This window comes from Hibiscus syriacus, unplaced genomic scaffold (assembly GCF_006381635.1).
Source record: "Hibiscus syriacus cultivar Baekdansim isolate YM2019G1 unplaced genomic scaffold, ASM638163v2 tig00110676_pilon, whole genome shotgun sequence".
Lineage (NCBI taxonomy): Eukaryota > Viridiplantae > Streptophyta > Magnoliopsida > Malvales > Malvaceae > Hibiscus > Hibiscus syriacus.
The window spans coordinates 1962550-1982511 of record NW_024062820.1 but is presented as its reverse complement, the minus strand read 5'-3'; the positions used below and the strand labels follow the sequence as shown (position 1 = coordinate 1982511).

Here is a 19962-nt window from a genome sequence, read left to right as displayed (position 1 = left end):
AATCGAGTCTTCAATCAAGTTAAGTTTAAGATTGTTTTTTCATTTTGAGTTTTTCAAGCTTTTACGAGTTTTAATTCATAGTTTTGAGTTCGAGTTGAGCTTGAAAATTTATGTTCACAAGTTTTTGAGTCGAGTTTAGTGATACTCAAGTTCGACTCGACTTGACTTATTTACAGCCCTAGTTAGGACAAGGTATCAATACTTGCATAAGAGATTGGGAAGCACAGCCTCAGCTAACAGTTCATCAATTTAATTTTGATTTGGTTTTAAAACAAATACAAACATACCAACAAATGTAGTTGGTATCCCATTTATAAGGCCGCCGTGGTGACCCAGCACATTGATGTTCAATAAATAACAGAATCTCATTGTGTGCTTTGTTGGTTTGGGGGCCATTATTATAACTTCATTCCATTATAAAATAAAATACATTGCAGGTACCACTACAACTAACAAAGCACTCAAGATTCGGCTAATCAAGTCATACTAGAACACAAACAGGCTTCCTTATTCCCCCATATCAATTACACCTTACTTTACTCTGCATCTGCATTAACATCGTCACATGCACTAATGATGGAGAGTAGGCTTCCATTTGCTATTTTGTACACAATTTCTGTAAGCACATGATTGCTTGTGGTGGTTCCATGAAAGAGAGATCGCAAGCTACTATAGTCTACACATCAAACCTCAATCAAGTGGATTTGGGTTGAACCAAAAAGAAAAAAAAAATCCTAGTAATCCTTCTCTTGTTTGTTTCCATTATCTATGATAGCTATAAGGATGACATCTAGGGTAATATGGTTATTGTGCCAACGACTTTTAGACAATTCTTCAAAGATATGCAGCAGAGAAACATAACAAGGTGGGGATACCAATGTAGCAATAACGACAACTGAGATTGCCGAACCTGCAAAGATATGCTTGCCCGCAATATCCACGACGCAATTTTCAGTACAAAATAAAGATAACAAGTATCTCCACATGGGTATAAAACAGCAGTACCAAGCCAGTATAAGGTGAAGTTTTGAACACAAGGTTGGAGAATGTACACTACAGAGACAACGAAAAAAATGACCAAGGTGACACTGAAACAAGCTCGATCGATGTCTGGAAAGAAGTATTGTGGTAAAGCAACTATTAGCAATAGAAATGTAGAAAATAAGGAAGATTGGCATCATACTGGTGCCAAGTTTGAGGGCATATGCAGAATGCATTGGCGAACAATTCCACAAACAAAATTAGCATTCAAGATAGTCAGATTTCAGAGATGATAAATGTTTATATCAAACCAGAAAGATTTCCCACGAGCACTTTCAAGAAACTACATTTTAACTCGGAATAAAGTTCTTCGTAGCACAGCCAACCTAACGTTATAGCCAGAGTCAATGACAATTACCGGTTTTGCAGTCGGAACTCGGAACTGATACAAAAAATAAATAAAATTTTAAGTCTCAAGACACACGTCCAAGCTTAACATTTGCTTCCAACCAAAGATGGTTGGGAGTAAAGCTTTAACATCAGCTTGCTTTGATTACAAAGCAGTCTTCATCCTACATTCTCAGAGGAACAGTCAACAAAAATAAATCCCAAAAACACAAGGCACCCCAAGGAGAAAAGAAGGGTTTTTATTCCTTACGAATGAGACAGCTATAATTCTAGACATGGAATAGAATCATTTCGGCTAAATGCACACCACAATGAATCATGAAAATTATGAAAAAGAAACCTAATTTACCCACACTACAACCGAGAGGCTACCATGAACAAACCACCAGAAAAAAAAAAGAATAGGTGTTTGGCTGTGATCAGAAGAATAATTTACTGAAACTACACAGAGAGAAGGGTTAATTAAGGCACATATTCATTCTCGAGAGTCGGTTGAGTCCGAGTAAACGTTGCCGATGGCGCCTTCGTATCGCCGACGGAGGTCATGTGTAGTGCTTCTCCCACATCGGCAGCGTTTTCCATCTCCTGCATTTTCTTTCTCTGCTTGCATTTGCGTGCCCAAAGCACCAATAACCCCAAGAATGCCAGCAATGCCACCCCACCCACAACAGAACCAACGATTATCCATGTTCTCCTATCATTACTCTCCCTTCCTCCGTTCTCCGGAGACGGAATAGGCGGCGAAATCGTCTCGGCGACAATCGAAAAATGCCCCTGCTGGATGGTGGAACACTCATTGGGAGCTGTCAAGTTGCTGAATTTGACCAAGCCGTGTAAATCAAACCAAACGCACTTGGGGACTGACCCACCCGGAGCTGATTCGGCATCCGAGAAATTGATCTTGATGGGATCCCCAGACGCTCTCAAATCCAATTCCGGCAAATTCTTAGCCGACAAATCGGAAGCATCGTAAGCAAGAAGACCCAAAACAGGGGCGAGGTAGGTGTAGTTGGGCAGCGAATAGTATCGCAAAGACCAATTCCCCAAGTTCTGATAAACCAAAACGAGGCGTTCGACGTAAGGCCGCTCCACGACTCCTATGGGGATCTCGAACTCTTTGTACATCCTCACACCTCTGGTCCGCAAGCTCCCACTCCTGAGCCTCATTGCCGCAATCCGAATCCCGGTTAAATTAGAAGGAACAACCCCATCGTAGGGCACTCCTGTTTTAGGGCGCACAAATGCCCTGTAAGCGTAGTCTTGGAGAAGAGCATCGAGGGCTCTAGCGGCGGCGCTCGTTGAAGATGCATTCGTCTCGAAAGACTGAGCCAGTAGAACCGGAAACAAGAAGAATAAGCAGAAAACAGAACAAGAATGGCGTTGAAACTCATTCAAAAAAGCGGGTAGGCCTTGAAGCAAATGAATGAGTGTGAGCTTTTGAGGGAAACAGAGATCCACAGTTAAAAAAAAAAAGGAGAGAAAAGGGCAACTTAGGATTCCTTTTTTGTAAACGTTGAACTTGAACTTGTAGAAGAAGCCATGAAAGCAAGAAAGAAATACACAAAAGAAAGAAGAAAAAGAATACTGGAAATGGTATCAGTATTAGTATCAGCAAGAATCCTTAAAATTGATTGAAAGATAACATATGGGAAATTGAAGGAGAAAATACACTGAGATTTACCCACAAATTTTCCCTCTACTGCCTGCATATATAAATGCAATGCACACACAGAAGAGAAGAACAAAGGCCAAAGGGGAGAGAATAGATTTGTTTTTCTTTAGTATATATGGATTTTTATTTATTATTCACAGGTTGTAAAAGTAGTAGTTGTATGCATGTAGTAAAAATGAAAATCCCCACTGTCCACATGCTTGCTTTTTTCTGGTTTTTTTTAGGGGGAGGGAGGGGGCCCCATTTTCTCTCTCTCTCTATATATATATATATATGTATATATATATATATGATCGGTAATATTATCGATCTTGAAGCCACGTGGGTATAACATGGTTCATGGAACGCACTATACTAGCGCGGATTAGGTATCGCGTTATATCTTTACTCCCGACATAATTTTATATAGCGCGGGATAGATACCGCGACATACCTTTAGTCTGACATAATTTTATATAGCGCGGATCAGATACCGCGCTTTGTATAACTTTTCTCGCTATAAATACCATTCTCCGCCGGTTAATTTCTCACATATCTCTTCTTAACTTATAAATTAATACAACAATTCCGTCAACGAGTCAATAATTCTGACAATCTTCTCATATTTTATTTAAAAATTCGTGTGATTTTTCGTTATAAGGTATTTTGTTATAATTTTTTATATATTTATTGTTTATTATGATTATCTGAAAAAAATATTATACTAATTATTTTAATTAATTTTTGTGTTTGTAATAAGATTAAATTATATTATTTAATTTATTTACGTTGATGTGTAAAAATTTTATTGTGTTATATGTTCGTTCATATATATTTTAAATCAGGTTTGTTTCATTAATTTTTTTTGCAGATTTAATAGTGTCGCACTTTTAAACTCAATAATGGCGCGACTTTCAGTTATTGTTTATTATGATGGTGAAATTCGAGAAGATGAAACCGATGTTTTCGTATCAAATGAGCGTGTTAAAATATCATTCAAGAGAAACATAACTCTTGAGGAGCTGATAACGAATATTTCGAGGAAGATTTATGTTGGAAATAGTAGAAGAGTGTCTTCGTTGCAGTATAGATTTCCAACATCATTGTTGCCATTAACTTATACAGCGTTTGAACTTTCGAACAATGATGATGTTGAAATGATAGTTGAAGCTCAATGTAATTATTCAGACGTCGCTATTGAGATGTATGCACATTTTGTTTAAGTGCGTGCTGTTTGGGGTCAATCATTAAGCTCCCACTATAGGCTGACTGAACAAGTTGATCAAGTTGACAGCCCGACGACAGTAATGTGTAATGATTTTAATGCCATAATGGGGAGACATTCATCCGCAACTCCTTACGATATACCACGTAGGTTCACGAATAATCCGTATGGTAACATTGCGTCCAGTTCAAGGGGAAGACATTCATCTGCAAATCCCTTTTACCTTAATATGGAGATGCCATCGACGCAACCATCTGTGCAGTTTCCATTTGACGCGATGGCTTCAAGCTCTAGGGGGAGGCATTCGACTGTGAGCTTTTTCGATCTCAATGTCGATATGTCTTCCAGTTCAAGGGGAAGGCGTGCAAGTAGTAGGTTCTTCGACCTAAATGTGGAGAGCATGGAGGAACCATCATCTCCACCAGAAGAACCGCTTTGTGAGCCTGGTTCGGATGGTGCTGAGACTGGACTATTCATTGACCCAAAATCACCGTAATTCAACTCCGATGATGATGAAGTTCCAGGAAATGTGGCACAAACTGACCCTCCTGCACACATGTATGAAGCTGATTATGGTGCAATGTACGGACCAGAATTTACGAATATGCCTCATCTCGGTGACTATGGGTATTACTCATCAATAAATAATGGTGAGTTATCTTTAAGCATTGAGTTTTCAAGCAAATAAGAAGCGATGATGGCTATCAAAAATTACAATATCCGTAATTCTGTTCAGTCCAGAGTAGACCGCTCCACGACCGAAAAATATGTATGCTACTGTGCCCAGCGTGAAAACGGATGCAATTGGATGGTTCGCGTATCAAAGAGGAAGAGAAAAAACATCAGATGGGAACTAACAGTATACAACGGTCCTCACACATGTTGTGCTGGAGGGGTCAACCAAGATCATCCCAACTTGGACTCTGAAGTGATATACCAAGCATCATGCCCATGGTCAAAGCAAGCTCTCATATAGTTGTTGCAGTGTTGATTTCAACTATACAATCGCAGTATTGGTACACTGTCTCCTATAAAAAAGCTTGGTTGGCAAAACAAAATGCCATTGTCAAACTTCATGGCGAATGGGATGCATCTTACAACGAACTTCCAGGTGGGTTTAGATTGGTACGAACGTTGAATCCTGGGACAATTGTGGACTTTGAAACCTCCTATGCATACCATAATGATCGAGTTCTTCGCAATCGATGCCAATTCTACCGGGTTTTTTGGAGTTACCCACAATGCATTAATGCTGTCAAATATTGCAAGCCTGTGGTCCAGATCGATGGGACTTTCTTGTATGGAAAATACAAGCAAGTTTTATTATTGGAAGTTGTCCAATATGGCAATCGCAACATTCTTCCAGTTGCTTTTGCTCTTGTCGAAGGAGAATATACAGCTTCTTGGGCTTTTTTCCTCCGAAATTTACGGGCACATGTTATAACGAGGGAAAATATCTGTGTCATTTCATATCGCGGAGCTGGGATCAAAGCAGCAATGGAGTCTTTGGGTCCAATATGGCAACCACCCTTTGTCCAACATAGGTATTGTCTTCGACACATTGTCGCGAACTACCATGGAAGGTATAAGAAGAATGATGAGCGTCAATTAATTGTGCGCATGGGTAAGTGAAACTTAGCAAGTTTGTTTTCTTTCGATCGTTTTAATTTTGCAAAGACAGCAAGTTAGTAAGATATACATTTTTTAATCAGGTTACAAACTACTTCCTCGAACGTTTGAATCAATGTTTCAAGAGTTGTGGGCGAAGAACGGGGAAGGATATGATTACATCAGCCTCATCGATAAAGAAATGTGGACGAACGCATATGATGGTGGATATCGATATGGACACATGACGACCAACTTGGCAGAGGCAATCAATTCAACCTTAAAGGGTGCACGTCACTTACCAGTAGCGGCTTTGGTAAAAACTACATATTTTCGTTTGGGGGCGCTTTTTGCGAAGCTCGGGGGACAAGCTTCAAACCTGGATGCAAGGCGGTCATGTCTATCACCTTAAATTAGTTGCAGATCTACAGAAAAAAATTGTTGCATCAAATGGAATGTATGTAACAAGCTTCTCTAGAAGGCATGAAATGTTTCGTGTCACAGAGTTGCCGCGACCTCTTCAAGGGATTGAAGATGTGTCTTTAAGAGTAAATCTAAAGGACAGAACGTGCGATTGCGGGGTTTTTCAAGCTCTGAAGTATCCATGCTCTCATGTGATAGCAGCTTGCTCGCATACACGTCAAGACTATAACCATTTTGTGGATCCCGTATACCTACTATCTGAAGTTTTTAAGGTATACGAATTTGAGTTCCCCCCATATGTAATGACAAAGACCCTTATGAGGTTCAAGATTGGCTTCCGATTGTACCAAATCCGAGTTTATTGAGGGAGCGTGGTCGTCTAAAATCCAATCGAATTCATTGCGATATGGATATTAGAGAAAGATCTAGACAAGACAGAAGATGTGGGCATTGTAGAAACCCATGACACACTAGAAAAACATGTCCACTTCTGTTGTCATCAAGTAACAATTGATGAGGAAATGATGTATTTTATTGTCAAATATAATTCTTCTACTTTAATTTGCATTTACTTCAAGTTAATGTCATTTGATAATCACCGATGAATATTAAAAAAACAAACAATCATTAAATTTTAACAAACTAATAACAATAAGTATTAAATGGTAAATGATAACCAAATTATAATAATTGATATTAAATGGTAATAAAAAAATGAACTGAAATACATTAAAAAACTCCAACAAATTTAACAAAATAAAGTAAGTATTAAATGAGAAATAATAAAAAAAATTATAATTTAACAAAATAAAGTAAATACAAATATAATAAAAAACAAAATCTATCGATGCCTGCGACGCGAATGTGTTCTGTAGGGCGGTGGATGTCGGTCTCGAGGAGGATTTCTTCGTATCTCTGGTTCTGACTCCTCGCTGTCATCATCATCACCGTCATCGTCGTCATCGTCGTCGTCGTCGTCTTGCGCAGGTACATGAGGAGATGACGATGAAGCACCTCCGTAGAATAAGGACCCTGGAGGTGTATGACTATCCCACCGGCCTGCGAAAACTGGGAAAACTCATAAAACCCAGACATCGCTGAGTGTGAAAACTGTACAGGAAGCGGTGTCTGTGTTGGGGCCATGGGTGATGAGGCTGAACCCGCCAAATATCTAGCATATGAACCCCAAGTTGGGTCTGCAAACATAGACCCATAATAGCCTCCAGGAGGGGTCATCTGTGACGGTGGCGGTGGCGGGGTCATAAAACCGGGTGAAGGCGGTGGCGGCATCTGGTAATGAAAATGCGATGACGGTATCATATATAGCTACGGCATCATATATGGCTGCGGTGGCTGCTGAAAAGGTCCTTCTTGTGCAGCTGAGGATGAACCGGAAGCATATGCTCTCGGTCCACGAGTCGGGGGACGATGGTGCTGTGTCGGTGAACGTCTCTATCGACGTCGTGGAAATGTCTGCCCTCGTGCATCCTCAGGAAGTAGAAACGGTTTCCCGTTACTGTTGAACCACTCATAATAATCCTCAGCATACATCAAGAAGTCAGTAAAAATGGGCTCTCTACGTGGAAGACGCCGATATCGATCCTCCCACAACACGACCCACCTATGATGCCTCACCAGCCAATCTGTATCTGTCTTGTCGCGTCTATCTAAGCTATGCAACTCGTCCATATTGCGAGGTGCTTCCGTAATTGGTTGAAAACAACCAAACTACCGGAGCACGCGATCAGTGGAGTGCCACTCGACGGTCGCATAACAGATCAGAGGGACCATCGCCATCCAAACATCTAATGGACCCTCAACTCAAGTGGGATCACCGCCCTCACATCATCAGTAGAATATGGCACCCATTCAAACTAAAACAAATAATATATAATTTTTATCAAAATAATCATCTAATTATATAACTATAATCTAAAATCGATTTTTAAATATTAAAATTCATACATGTGTACCAGCCTTCTGATCGATTAGCACCCTTATCTTTTCTAAATCATCATGTAGCTCCTGATGATTTTTCCTATCAGTAGACCACCTATTCAAGGAAAAAAATTTGTTATACGCTGTATAAAATTATTAATATACAAAATCAGTTTTATAATTACCTCAGAAGTAGTGGAAATACGAATGGGTTCTTCACAACGGGACATAAAAAGGGCAATTGATACCATGCCCAAGACTGCAGCAGCAGGAGACATCCGCCGATAGCATTACGCCTGTAGTCAGTGGCTCCACACATCTCCCTGTACAGCAAAGCCAAAACTGTCGAGCCCCAACTGAATGATCCGGCGAGACGAAAGTCGCTAAGATGTCTCAACCACATGCAATGAACTAGGTTGCGCGATTTGTCCGGGATCAACAACCCTCCTATCAGCTGCAGTATGCATGCCCGTACATACATCTTAACCTCATCCTCAGAGGCGTCTGCGCTTAACTCCCGAAAAGTGGCATCTAACCAATTTAACGGTATCCTACCTCCGATAAAATTTTTCGGGACACGTCCTAGACTATCCCGACATAAAGCAGTCCAAGAACCGGAAGCTATCCACGATATCACATCTCCATCCAACGGAAACCCCAAGTGCATGGAAACATCCTCAAGCGTGATCGTGCACTCTCCGCACGGAAGATGGAATGTGTGGGTCTCCGGCTTCCACCGCTCTACTAAGGCAGAAATCAGGTTTGGCTCTATCTTACAGTGACCCTGATATCTACCTATGTAACCGAATCCAGCCTCTACTAAATACGACAAGACACGATTGGGTATCACTAACTTAAGATTCCTACTAAAAGGATCTAATACACGGTCTTTCTCCTAAAAATAAATAATTACAAAAATTAATTATTAATCTAATAATCATGCATTAAATGAATCAACTAAATATTACTAATAATTTAAATTAAATTAAAATGTTAAAATATTAAAATGTTACTGTATCAGCAAAGTGTAGAGATATATGATTTCCATCAGAGCGAAGTAGACTGTCTTCCATTAGATATCTGCAAAAGAATTATATTAGTAAAATATTAAATAAAGTAAAAACATAATAGTAAAAAAATTATAATATATACCTTAAAAATAGAGTATTTGAGATAAATTTAGAGAATTTGAGAAAATTTGGTGTGATAAAAGTGATTGAGGATGGGGGTATTTATAGGGAGGATGGGGACGTAAATTAGGGGTATAACGCCCCCCTGCACCGCGCTATACCCCACGTGTCAGATATACAGGTATAGCGCGCTGCAGGGGCCGCACTATATCCACGTGGCGTCAGCTCACCGTATAGCGTGGTGCAAGGGCGCGCTATACCCACGTGACGCTAAATCATCGTATAGCGCGGTACAGGGGCGCTTACTGCTAAGGGGTTAGATCAAAAAATATAGTCTGACCGGTGTTAGATCGATAATATTACCGATCAGCGGTGATATATCGAAAAAATCGCCGGAGGGGGGTTAGTTATTGCACAGTATTTGCTTTCTTCTTCATCATTGTCCCTCTCTTAACTTTCCCCATTATTGATGGCAAACAATGTATGAAATCTGGGGAAAGTTTCGCGACTAATATACTATTAATAAAAGATGTTATTTGAAATATTATTTTTTAATATTTTAGTAAAATTTATTGAAGATTTATTATTTCTATTGAAAATATTATTATTGAGCGTTTTATCAGATTTATCAGGTTTATTAATATCTGATAAAACACTACTTAAAATAATATTTTTTCTATCGAAAATATTAATATTAAACACTTTATCGGAAATATTCAAAAAATATTAATATTTTAAGTAAAAAATAATATTATAAATAATATTTTTATCAAAAATATTAATAAAAAATAATATTTTTAATAAAATCATTGTTTAATAGTATATCAAGAATGTGTGAAATCCAAATGTAGACGTAAACTCAATGTGTCAACGTAATCGACTTTCACTCTCAATCTATTTCGTTCTTCAAAAAAGTTTTCAACTTTGTGTTTATTTTTTAGATTCAATATGAGTGGAGGATTTAAGTCTCCCCTTTGACTCCATTGCCCCGCTTGGGATTTTAAGTCTCCATAATAGTGTTTTGAGATATAAAAAAATACTTCAATAATTTTATCATTTCATTAACAATCTTTTCCCTTTTTTTTATTCTCAAGTTTTAAAGATTCGTCTTAGTTAATTTAGATCGATTTGAGTTACACACCATACATTGGTGGGTGAATTTCTCAGTATAAATTTTTTATATTCACAAAAACTCGAACATGAGACATTACTTAAACGATATCAAACTGTTTACTAATTAAATCAACTTTCGTTGATACAATTGTTCTTTTTAATTATATATCTTTTGAACCCATTAAACAATCAAAATGTTTAAAGAGAATGGGAATGGTGTTCTTCGTAGATGTCTTAAATTTGGACGACTATTCTACAAGATATATATGCATTGCCAAATGACTAATTACACATTATTTCTTTTATTTTTTTAAATTATTACTTTTATTTTGTTTTAAAAATTATCAGTGTCTGATAAAGACATATCACATGTTATATTTTCATTGATATTTTTTTTTTATTTTAAGGTGAATTAAGATGACAGTGATAGTTAAAAAAAAGTATAAAATATAATTTAAAATGATTAAAAATATATTGTAAATAAAAAAATTAAAAATTAATTAAAAGTTTTACAATTTTATGGTGGAGTTGGTAAAGAGAGAGACAGAGGGTAGAAGTCAAAACATTGGATACGAAAATAGTTTTATCTGGTTGGAAAATTATTATACTGGGAATGTTTAATCAGCATGTTATGATTTTAAATTGGGTAAAGTACGCAAATGGTCCTTCGGTTATAAGATACTATTTTATTAAGTCGCTCGACTATTAAAAGTTATAAAATGATCTTGACAGTAGAATATGGCTTTGTTAAGTCCCTCGACTATTAAAAGTTACAAAATAGTCACCTGATTATTCATCGTGTTCCAAACTCGTCCATTTTCATTAAACAATTGGTGTTTGCCTAAGCTGGATGTTAACATGATGATTGGAGTATGATAATCGTTTGAGATTTTGGGATCATATCACATTCAACAGGTTTACGTTCAGCTCAGAATCTCATCAATCTTTTAACGAAAGAGGACAAGTTTAGAGCATAATGAATAGTCGATTGATCATTTTGTTACTTTTAATAATCAAAGGACTCAACAAAGCAATACTCTATAGTAGAATTATCATTTTATAACTTCTAATAGTCGATTGATTTAATAAAGCAGTACCCTATAGTCAATGAATCATTTGTGCAATTTACCCTTCTAAATTTCTAGTTAACTTTTTGTTTGGAATTCAAACTCTCACCATCTTTCTTTCTTTTTTCTTATTAAAAAGAAAGGGCAAAAATGCAATGATTTCAACCCTTTTGGTCTGACTAATTGTTGACCATAACATACAACTTTTATAATCGTTCTTTGGGGAAAAAATGTAATTATTAATTAAGAGATGTGGGGTTGATGTTTCTCAATTTAATTTTAAGAGAAAAAGATACAGTAGAATAAATTCTACTGGCAGTTGAAGGTTTAGGGTTTTGGTAGTATTTAAAGTTTGGAATCTATATTCAATCCTATATGTGTAGGATTTGGTTTGTTGGGTTTGTTAGATATGTTCAATAAATGGGAAATTTAAGAACAAATTGTACTTTTTTTTATTAATCTGAGTAAGTACAAGATAATATTTGTTCAAATATAAATCTCAACCATTTGACACTGAACGCTTACATTCCTGATGTTCGAACCTGATACCTCAAAGAATAACAATAATTAATTTATCATTGAGGTCGCTTTATTCGTACATAATTTTATATTATATTAAATTTCTTTTGTTTGAGTTCATTTATCTTTTTCTTTCCTTCACCCTTCTCCCAAATTAAAGAATGTGAATATTAAAGGACCTAACTTTCTTTATAGAACCAATCATTCGAGTTTTAAAAAGGTAAGAATCATCATACTTAGATTGTGAGCTTCATGGAAACTAGTTTCATTATAAGTGTTAGATATTGACTTGAATTATAATAAATTTTTATTATTATAATTATACCACTTAAAGATTACTTGATGATCAAACGTGATATGAGTTAAATTTTATTATAATTTTATATTTACATACAGGGCCGTTGCTAGGTTGTCGGGGTCCTATACAAATTCTTAAAAGGGGCCTCTATTTTCTAGATATATTCGATTTTGGGACAACAATAGTGGCGTTTTTTTGATAAACGCCGCAATAAGTCTATCTATAGTAGCGTTATTTCAATAAAAGCTGTAATAATAGTGACGTTTTTTGAAAAAACGCCGCAATAAGTCTATCTATAGTGGCGTTTATTGGAAAAACGCCACTATAGATATACTTTTTTGGTTGGGGGCCTACGCAATCACCCATCTCGCATCACCCCAGCCACGACACTGTTTACATAAGAAGTCACAAACATATGTTATACATAAGAAATTATGAGTCATCAAGAGAACATAACAAATCTGTTCATTAACACAACAAAAACCAAATTTAAAAATTCAACTTAACAATAATTATCTAATGATTTAATAATTAGATTTGTGATTTTATTTTCTTAATTTAACGATCGGTAGGTAAATTAATACTAAATTTAAACATAAGATCAAACAACTTTAACAAATCTATGACATTCATAGTTAAAGTGGCTTAATTTTACTGTGGAATTAATGGTTCTATCGTAATATTTTATGTTTGAAGAACAAAGATTTTATATATTATTAAATTCTGCTTTGAGAAAGATAAAATCTCTGTAATTTTTTTTATGGTTCCATGATAAAAGTTAAATTTACAACAAGGGTCAGGGCTCTTGGCCCCCAGTGACCCTTCGTCAGTTTTTTAGTCCAATAGGGCAAACAAATAAATTATTTGAAAAAATAAGGTTGGTAGAAGTTGATTTTGAAACTCATCACATGAGATGAGTTTTAATAAAATATAATTTTTATTAAAATTTATCGCATCATAGTAAAAAGTTCGAATAAAAAATATTTTTTTTATAAAATACTGTAGAAAATATCATAGATCCCAAAATAAAAGTGTTTGTGAACTATTTTACAATTTTTTCGGGCTGCCCAATTGGGCCAAAAAAAATCTTCGTCTCTAAGAATGATTTTATGTTAAGGGGAACAAATTTCTAAAATTCTAGGAGAATACTAACTTATAAAATTATAATAGACAAAAATAAATTATCAATATAAAATATTAAAAATTATCTAAAATATCGATAATTTAGAATTTTAAAAATATAACTGCCTACGTTCAATCCTCCTCAATCCATCCTACTTCAATGTATTCAAATTTATAAATTTAAAAACACAACAACAACAAAAACAACAACAACATAATAATAATAATAATAATAATAATGAAATTATAACTTCAAGTCATCAAATAAATTGCAAGTCGTGTAGTAACAAGCATCTGCAGTCCATGAACGTGACAAATTCATGAAATGATTCATGTTGCTGGTGGCCCACCACATGCTAAAGTTCGTGTGTGCACATGCCATTCCCTAAACCCTAACCTTATTTTCGTCTCGTGTTTGTATTTATTATTTAATATACTTCAGAAATAACGCATTAGCATTGGCCAGGTAGGCACTAAAATATGATTAATTTCTAAATAAATGAGATTCGCATGCTTAGCTTTTTGTTCGTTAGATTGAGTGGTTGCTCAGATTCCTTGTTGGCAAGGTTGTTACCTATTTTTCTATATAAGGTGGCTTCAAGCCTTGAGTGAAGCCATTATATTATATTAAAATTAAGAATTTAAATACGAACCAGTGGCGAACTTAGTGATAGAGTTTGGGGGTCAACTTAAAACTTTCAAAACTTTAGAGAATAAAATTAAATTTTTCAAAAAGATTGAATTATTCAATTTAATTTTTGAAATTAAATCTTTAACCATGGCTCATCCAGCAATCTCATAATTAATTAGGATAAGTTTAAGCTAGGTAGTTTTATGGGGCTAGGTGCCCTCCACTTGGATTGTCTGCCCAGCCCATTCTAGCTAAGCTCCACGCTTTCATGATGCCCCAAAGGTACATGTGAGTACATTTTTGGGCCAATTATATTTTAATGTTCAAATTCAGTTTAAAAACTTTAATAAATCATTAAAATTCGAACCATAGGCAGAACAATAACTTCGATTTTTTTTAATAACAGGGAAAAACACAATTTAAAGACTCAGGGCCGTCTGTGCTTCCATCAAGAGTTGCTCCCTCACCTCTTCCGGTGGTTCAAACAAAACACCAGGTTCCAGCATATTGCTTCGGGCTAGTCTGGCCAATCCGTCGGCCACGCCATTGCATTCTCTTGGAATAAAATGAAAACGTAGTTGTCGATTCCTTTGATCTAACTCACGAATGTGGAGAACCATCGAGGATATACCATCAACCTTAGGCAACCCTTGAGGATGGATGTCTTGTACCATCAGCATTTAGTTTGACCCATCCGGTCGGCGGTCTCAACCATTTAACATCGCGATTTACTCCTTGGCCATTTGCAATTCGGCGTTGTTGCACCTGACGATAAGCTTGGACAACCTCATCTTTCATTCTGCAGCTTTGAGTTATTATACTCTCATCAATAATAAAATCAGCATAAAAAATCAAATTATTTATACGATTCCAAAGACACCACAACACCGAACCGAACATAAGATCCCAATCTGCCTTCGCCAACGGAAAGTGACTTGGGTTCCGATGATTTACCTCCACCCAAGAACTCATATTCATACTAGTAAATTCCTGTAACCTATGTGGTTTTATCAAGTCTTCCCATGTCATTTTCGCCAGCTGACAATCCCAAAAAATGTGTTCTACAATCTCTCCGGCAGTATCACAAATGTTGTAGCAAGGATCAGACGTTAAATGGCGTCGTACCCTCTCGGCGTTCGAAAGCAGGTGGCCATGACAGAGCTTCCATATGAGTGGTTTAATTCGCGGCAAGCCTCGATACTTCTTTAAAATAACCCAAGGACTCTCCTGTACATCAACATGGAAAGGAGAACGATTCCGATAAGCAGTGGATACAGTAAAATTTCGTCGATCCGAGTCGTTCCACCCCACAATATCTGCTCCACCATTAGCTAAGGGCATCCAAACAGCAGCTAATGTTAGGCGAACAGTAGCATGGAGGCAGTTTTGGAGGCGTTCCCAATCCCACTCACCATTAGTATATATCATCGTATTCATTTTCTGCCCCCTTTCTCGGAACATCCACGTGCGGCAAGCAGTGTTGAGCCAAAGGTCCCAAGGTCCCCAGCTATGCATCATACCAGAAGTCGATCCGAGTCCTAACTCTCACAATCCATACGACGTTTCCTCGAACATCGCTCCAAATAGTCGATATACCGGTCCACAACCGAGAGCATACCCGACGATGTACATTATCAGGAATACGCTCTTACATTATTGTATTTCGATCGCAGAACTTGGGCCCAAAGTTAATCTGGATTCTGAATCAAAAGAAATGCCAATTTCATTAAGAACTCTTCATTATGAATTTGGAGCTTCTTTAGACCAGCCGCCCCAAACCTTCAGATTTACACATGTATTCCATTTCAACAGATGTATAGCACGATTCTCATTAGATCCTCCCCAGATTAAATTTTGAATAAGGCGCTCAATTGCATCACAAATCTTCCTAGGAAGATAGCAAGTTTGCATAGCATACAAATGAATGGCAGCCAACACCGCCTTCGCAAGTACTATCCTCCCAGCAAAAGACAGATGTCGTGTTTTCCACCCAGCTAAACGATCTTTAACCTTCTGAATCAAATACTCATAAGTAGCAAAAGTGACTTTAGAATGCAGAAGAGGGACCCCAAGGTATCTCCCCAAGTCATCCACTCGAGTAAAATAAAAACCCGAGCTTAATTCATTCTTGCATGCTTTGGGGACATTGTTGGAGAAGCAAATATTAGTCTTTGATAAACTAACCTTGTGACCTGAAGCTGCAAAAAAATCCGCTAGGAAGCCTCCGATTACATCTATTTGACTACTAGAAGCTTCGGCAAAGAGGATTAAATCATCTGCAAAAAACAGATGAGAAAGAGCAGACCACCTCAAGACAAAACTATTGGTTTCCATATTTCGTCAGCTACCGCCTTCGTAATTGTCTGAGCCAGTCTCTCCATACACAAAACAAAAATATAAGGAGATAATGGATCTCCTTGCCGAATCCCTCGGGTTGGTTTAAAGCTCTCAGTCTGCCTACCATTCCACAAAACTTGAGTAGAAGCAGTTTCAATACAGTTCATGACGAGTCGTCGCTGATCCGCAGGAATACCCAAGTCAATAAAAGTATTCTCAATGAAATGCCACTCAAGGCGGTCATATGCTTTCTCCAAATCAATTTTAATTGTCATCCACCCTTTTTTGCCTTGCTTCCGCTTCATCGAGTGAACAACATCCTGTGCAATAACAATATTGTTTTCAATGCTGTGTCCCAGGGCAAAGCTCATTTGAGTTTCCATTACCCACTGAGGAAGAAGAGCTTTAGTCTATTCACAATAATTTTCGTTATCGCCTTGAAAAGCACATTACACAAGCTGATCATCCGGAATTGGGAGAAATTCTCTGGGCTCGTCACTTTAGGAATCAACATAAGAAGAGTTTTGTTGATATCAGCCGACACCTCTCCCTCACGAAAGCAAGCACGCACAAAATCACACACATTTTGTCCGATAACCTCCCAGTTCTTTTGATAAAAAGCTGCATGAAAGCCACCGATTCCCGAGGCTTTATCCGGATGCATCTCCATAAAAACTTGCTTAATCTCCTCCTCCACGGGTTCATTCGAAAGAGCCCTGAGAGTGTCTTGAGGGAATCAAAATAATTTATTTCTCATATGATAGGCTCGCCTCTCTTCACCAGCGGACGAGAACAAGTCCCTGAAGAAATTCACCGCCTCCCTTCGAAGTAGATTTTGATCATCGCACCACCGCCCATCTCTTAACTTTAACGATACAATAGAATTATTAGCACACGCATGGTAGTATCGTGTATTACGGTTGTAAAACCCAAAAATTTTATTAGTGATGGAAGTGTAAATTTTGAAAGTTTGGGGACTAAAGTATAAAGTTGTAAAAGGATAGGGACTAACAATATAAATTTTCAAAAGTTATATTTTGTATTTTTAAATTAGTAGTTCATCCCAAGACAATTATTTTAGTGGGTTTCAGATTTTTGATCCGGAAGTTTATAAAAATTTGCATGAAGGTATATTTGGGTTGAAAAATTATATGGATATTTTTAAATAGAGAAATTTAAGCTAGATCAGTGGAATTTGGTCAGAATTGTACTATAAAGTGAGATAGTGTAATTTAGTGACTAAAATGAAATTTTAGAAAATTGAAGGGTCAAAAAGAAAATTTGAGAGATGAGATTTTTTACAGATATTTAATAATATTAAAATAGAGATAATAGAGTGGCATGATTGTAATTTTGGAAATTCATTAATGACAATTTGAGTTTTTGACCCAAAATGAATAAATTTTTGTATTGCTTTTAAAAGTCAAAATTGGGGATCCCCAATTTATAGAGTCTCTTCTCCTCCAGCTAGTTGCTGAAACTCATAGTTAATGTGAACAATTTCTTTTCTTTCCCATTTTTTATCAAATTTAGTAAGATTTTCGGATAATCCCCATCAAATTATCTACAATTTGGTGCAATTATTTCTTGGTTTCATGCTTGAATGGTGAAAGTTGTGATTTTGGTGGATGAAGGGGAGTTGAGAAATTGATGAAATTAAGTTAGATTTTGATATTAGGAGTGTTGTAGGGTTATAATTAAGCATGAAAGTTGAATAAAAATTGTTGGAGGGATTGGTCTGGTGATTTGGCCATTGATGGATATGTTAGGAACTTGGTTGAATTTGATTATTTTTTTTTTGCTTTGAATTTGATTGAGAAAGATTATAATTGATTCGAAATGAGTTTTACTTGATGAGTCAAGCTTGAAACAAGTTGGATAGTATTAGGAGTCTATTTTGCACGACTTGAGAAATTAAAGCATAATTATGTAATTATTGGAAATTAGTGTATTGTGCTGAAGGTGATTGTGTTGATGATGTTAGGATGTTCAATTGATTCATTTGTGTTCATTTGATATGCTAATAAATGTGAGTGAATAAGTTAAGAATACAAATTAGTGAAATCAGTTTAAATTAGTAATTTGGGCAGTAAGTTTAGAAAATCACTATAAATTCTACAAGAATGAATAAAAGACGATTTTTATACCGTTGGATTTGTAAATCAGTCTAGTTTTGTTTAAAATAAATGGATATTGATTTAGAGGTGTATACAAAAAGATATACATTTTTAATAAAAAAACTTGGGCAACAGATTCTGCTCCAAACAGATTATGTAAGCTAGATTGAAAAGTTTTCCATAAACTGTACAATTTGAATTAGAATAAGTTCCTTATATGGTTAGATTTGTATTCGAGTCTAGTTTTTAATGGTACAAATGTAATAATTTTTAAGTGTATATATTAATACAGAAAAATACTTCTTTGAGGGTAGTGCAAACTGCCAGTATATAAAATAGTGGTAAATTATGCATTTTGTGATATTTTTATGTTATATGCTATTTTAATTGGTTGAAATGAGCCAACTCTATTATCTTAGTATGAAATTATGACATTTATCATATGAGGAAATTATGATAATTTCATAGAAACGTTGCTTAGAGGATGAATTTATGTTTGAATCGAAATAGAAACTATGTTATAAAAACTTAAAAGTATTTGGCCAAAGGAAAGAAATAAGGAAATTTTGTGGTAAAATTTTACAAGGTTTAGAAATTATGAATGAGTGATTCTATATGATTAGAATATGACTTGGGTCAATTTGAAAAATGGTGAAAGTATAAGATCTACTCGCATAAATTGAGAAATAGGAGGATTAACGTGTAATTGTTTAATAGTTGATGTTTTAGGATGAGATTAAAAGTTGGAGTGCTAAATTTCATGTCTAGATGGTGAATTGGAATATTTGTGAATTTAGGATTAAATGACAAAAAGGACTATATTAAACAAAATAGAAAAGTTAAATTGAAAATTTAAAAGAATTAAACTTTTGGTTGAAATAATGATATTATGGATTTAGAATCAAATTTGGAAGAATATATAAGCTAAATAACTAAATTATAAATATGGAGAAATTAGGGATTAAAGTGGAAATTGAGTACGAGATGACGTGTAAAGTCTAAATAATTATTAAAGGGACTTGGATAGTTAAAATTGGGATTTGGTTTAATGTGAAAAGTTGTATAAGATAGAGATCAAATTCTTAAGTTTTAGGAAAGTGGGTGGTGAAACACAATTGGGTAAAGTTCATGTATTACATTTAATATAATGTGAAAATAGTTGAAAAGTCAAGTAAATTGAATATTAAGGAACTAATTTGCATATATACTAAATATTGGATTTATAATTGAAAGAAAAGTTTATTAGTGATTAAATGTGAAATGTTGAAATGTCAAGTAAATGATTGTAAAAAATAACATTGAACATATATAAAGCTTCTTGAAATTTATAATTTATTCAAAATAAAGAAATTAAGCAAGCATATTGTTAAAGGAAACGTATTAATTGTTTGACT

General features: G+C 35.8%; 1 protein-coding gene across 1 annotated transcript; it reads right to left on the bottom strand.

Moving 5' to 3' along the window:
* Positions 1-1725: 1725 nt before the first annotated feature.
* On the bottom strand, positions 1726-14734 carry LOC120137810. Its single transcript, XM_039153468.1, has 2 exons — positions 14582-14734; positions 1726-2823 (listed from the first exon to the last, which is right to left on the bottom strand). Exons 1-2 carry the CDS (start codon positions 14732-14734, stop codon positions 1852-1854), a joined length of 1125 nt encoding a protein of 374 aa, XP_039009399.1. The 3' UTR covers positions 1726-1851.
* Positions 14735-19962: the final 5228 nt, after the last annotated feature.

What these genes read in the sequence shown, in the direction of transcription:
- LOC120137810 (XM_039153468.1), bottom strand. Translation starts at nt 14,734, where the DNA reads ATGGTTCTCCACATTCGTGAGTTAGATCAAAGGAATCGACAACTACGT. An exon ending in TGTTTGAACCACCGGAAGAG is followed by an intron (nt 2,824 to 14,581) that starts GTGAGGGAGCAA and finishes TTCCCTCAAAAG; the next exon opens with CTCACACTCATTCATTTGCT.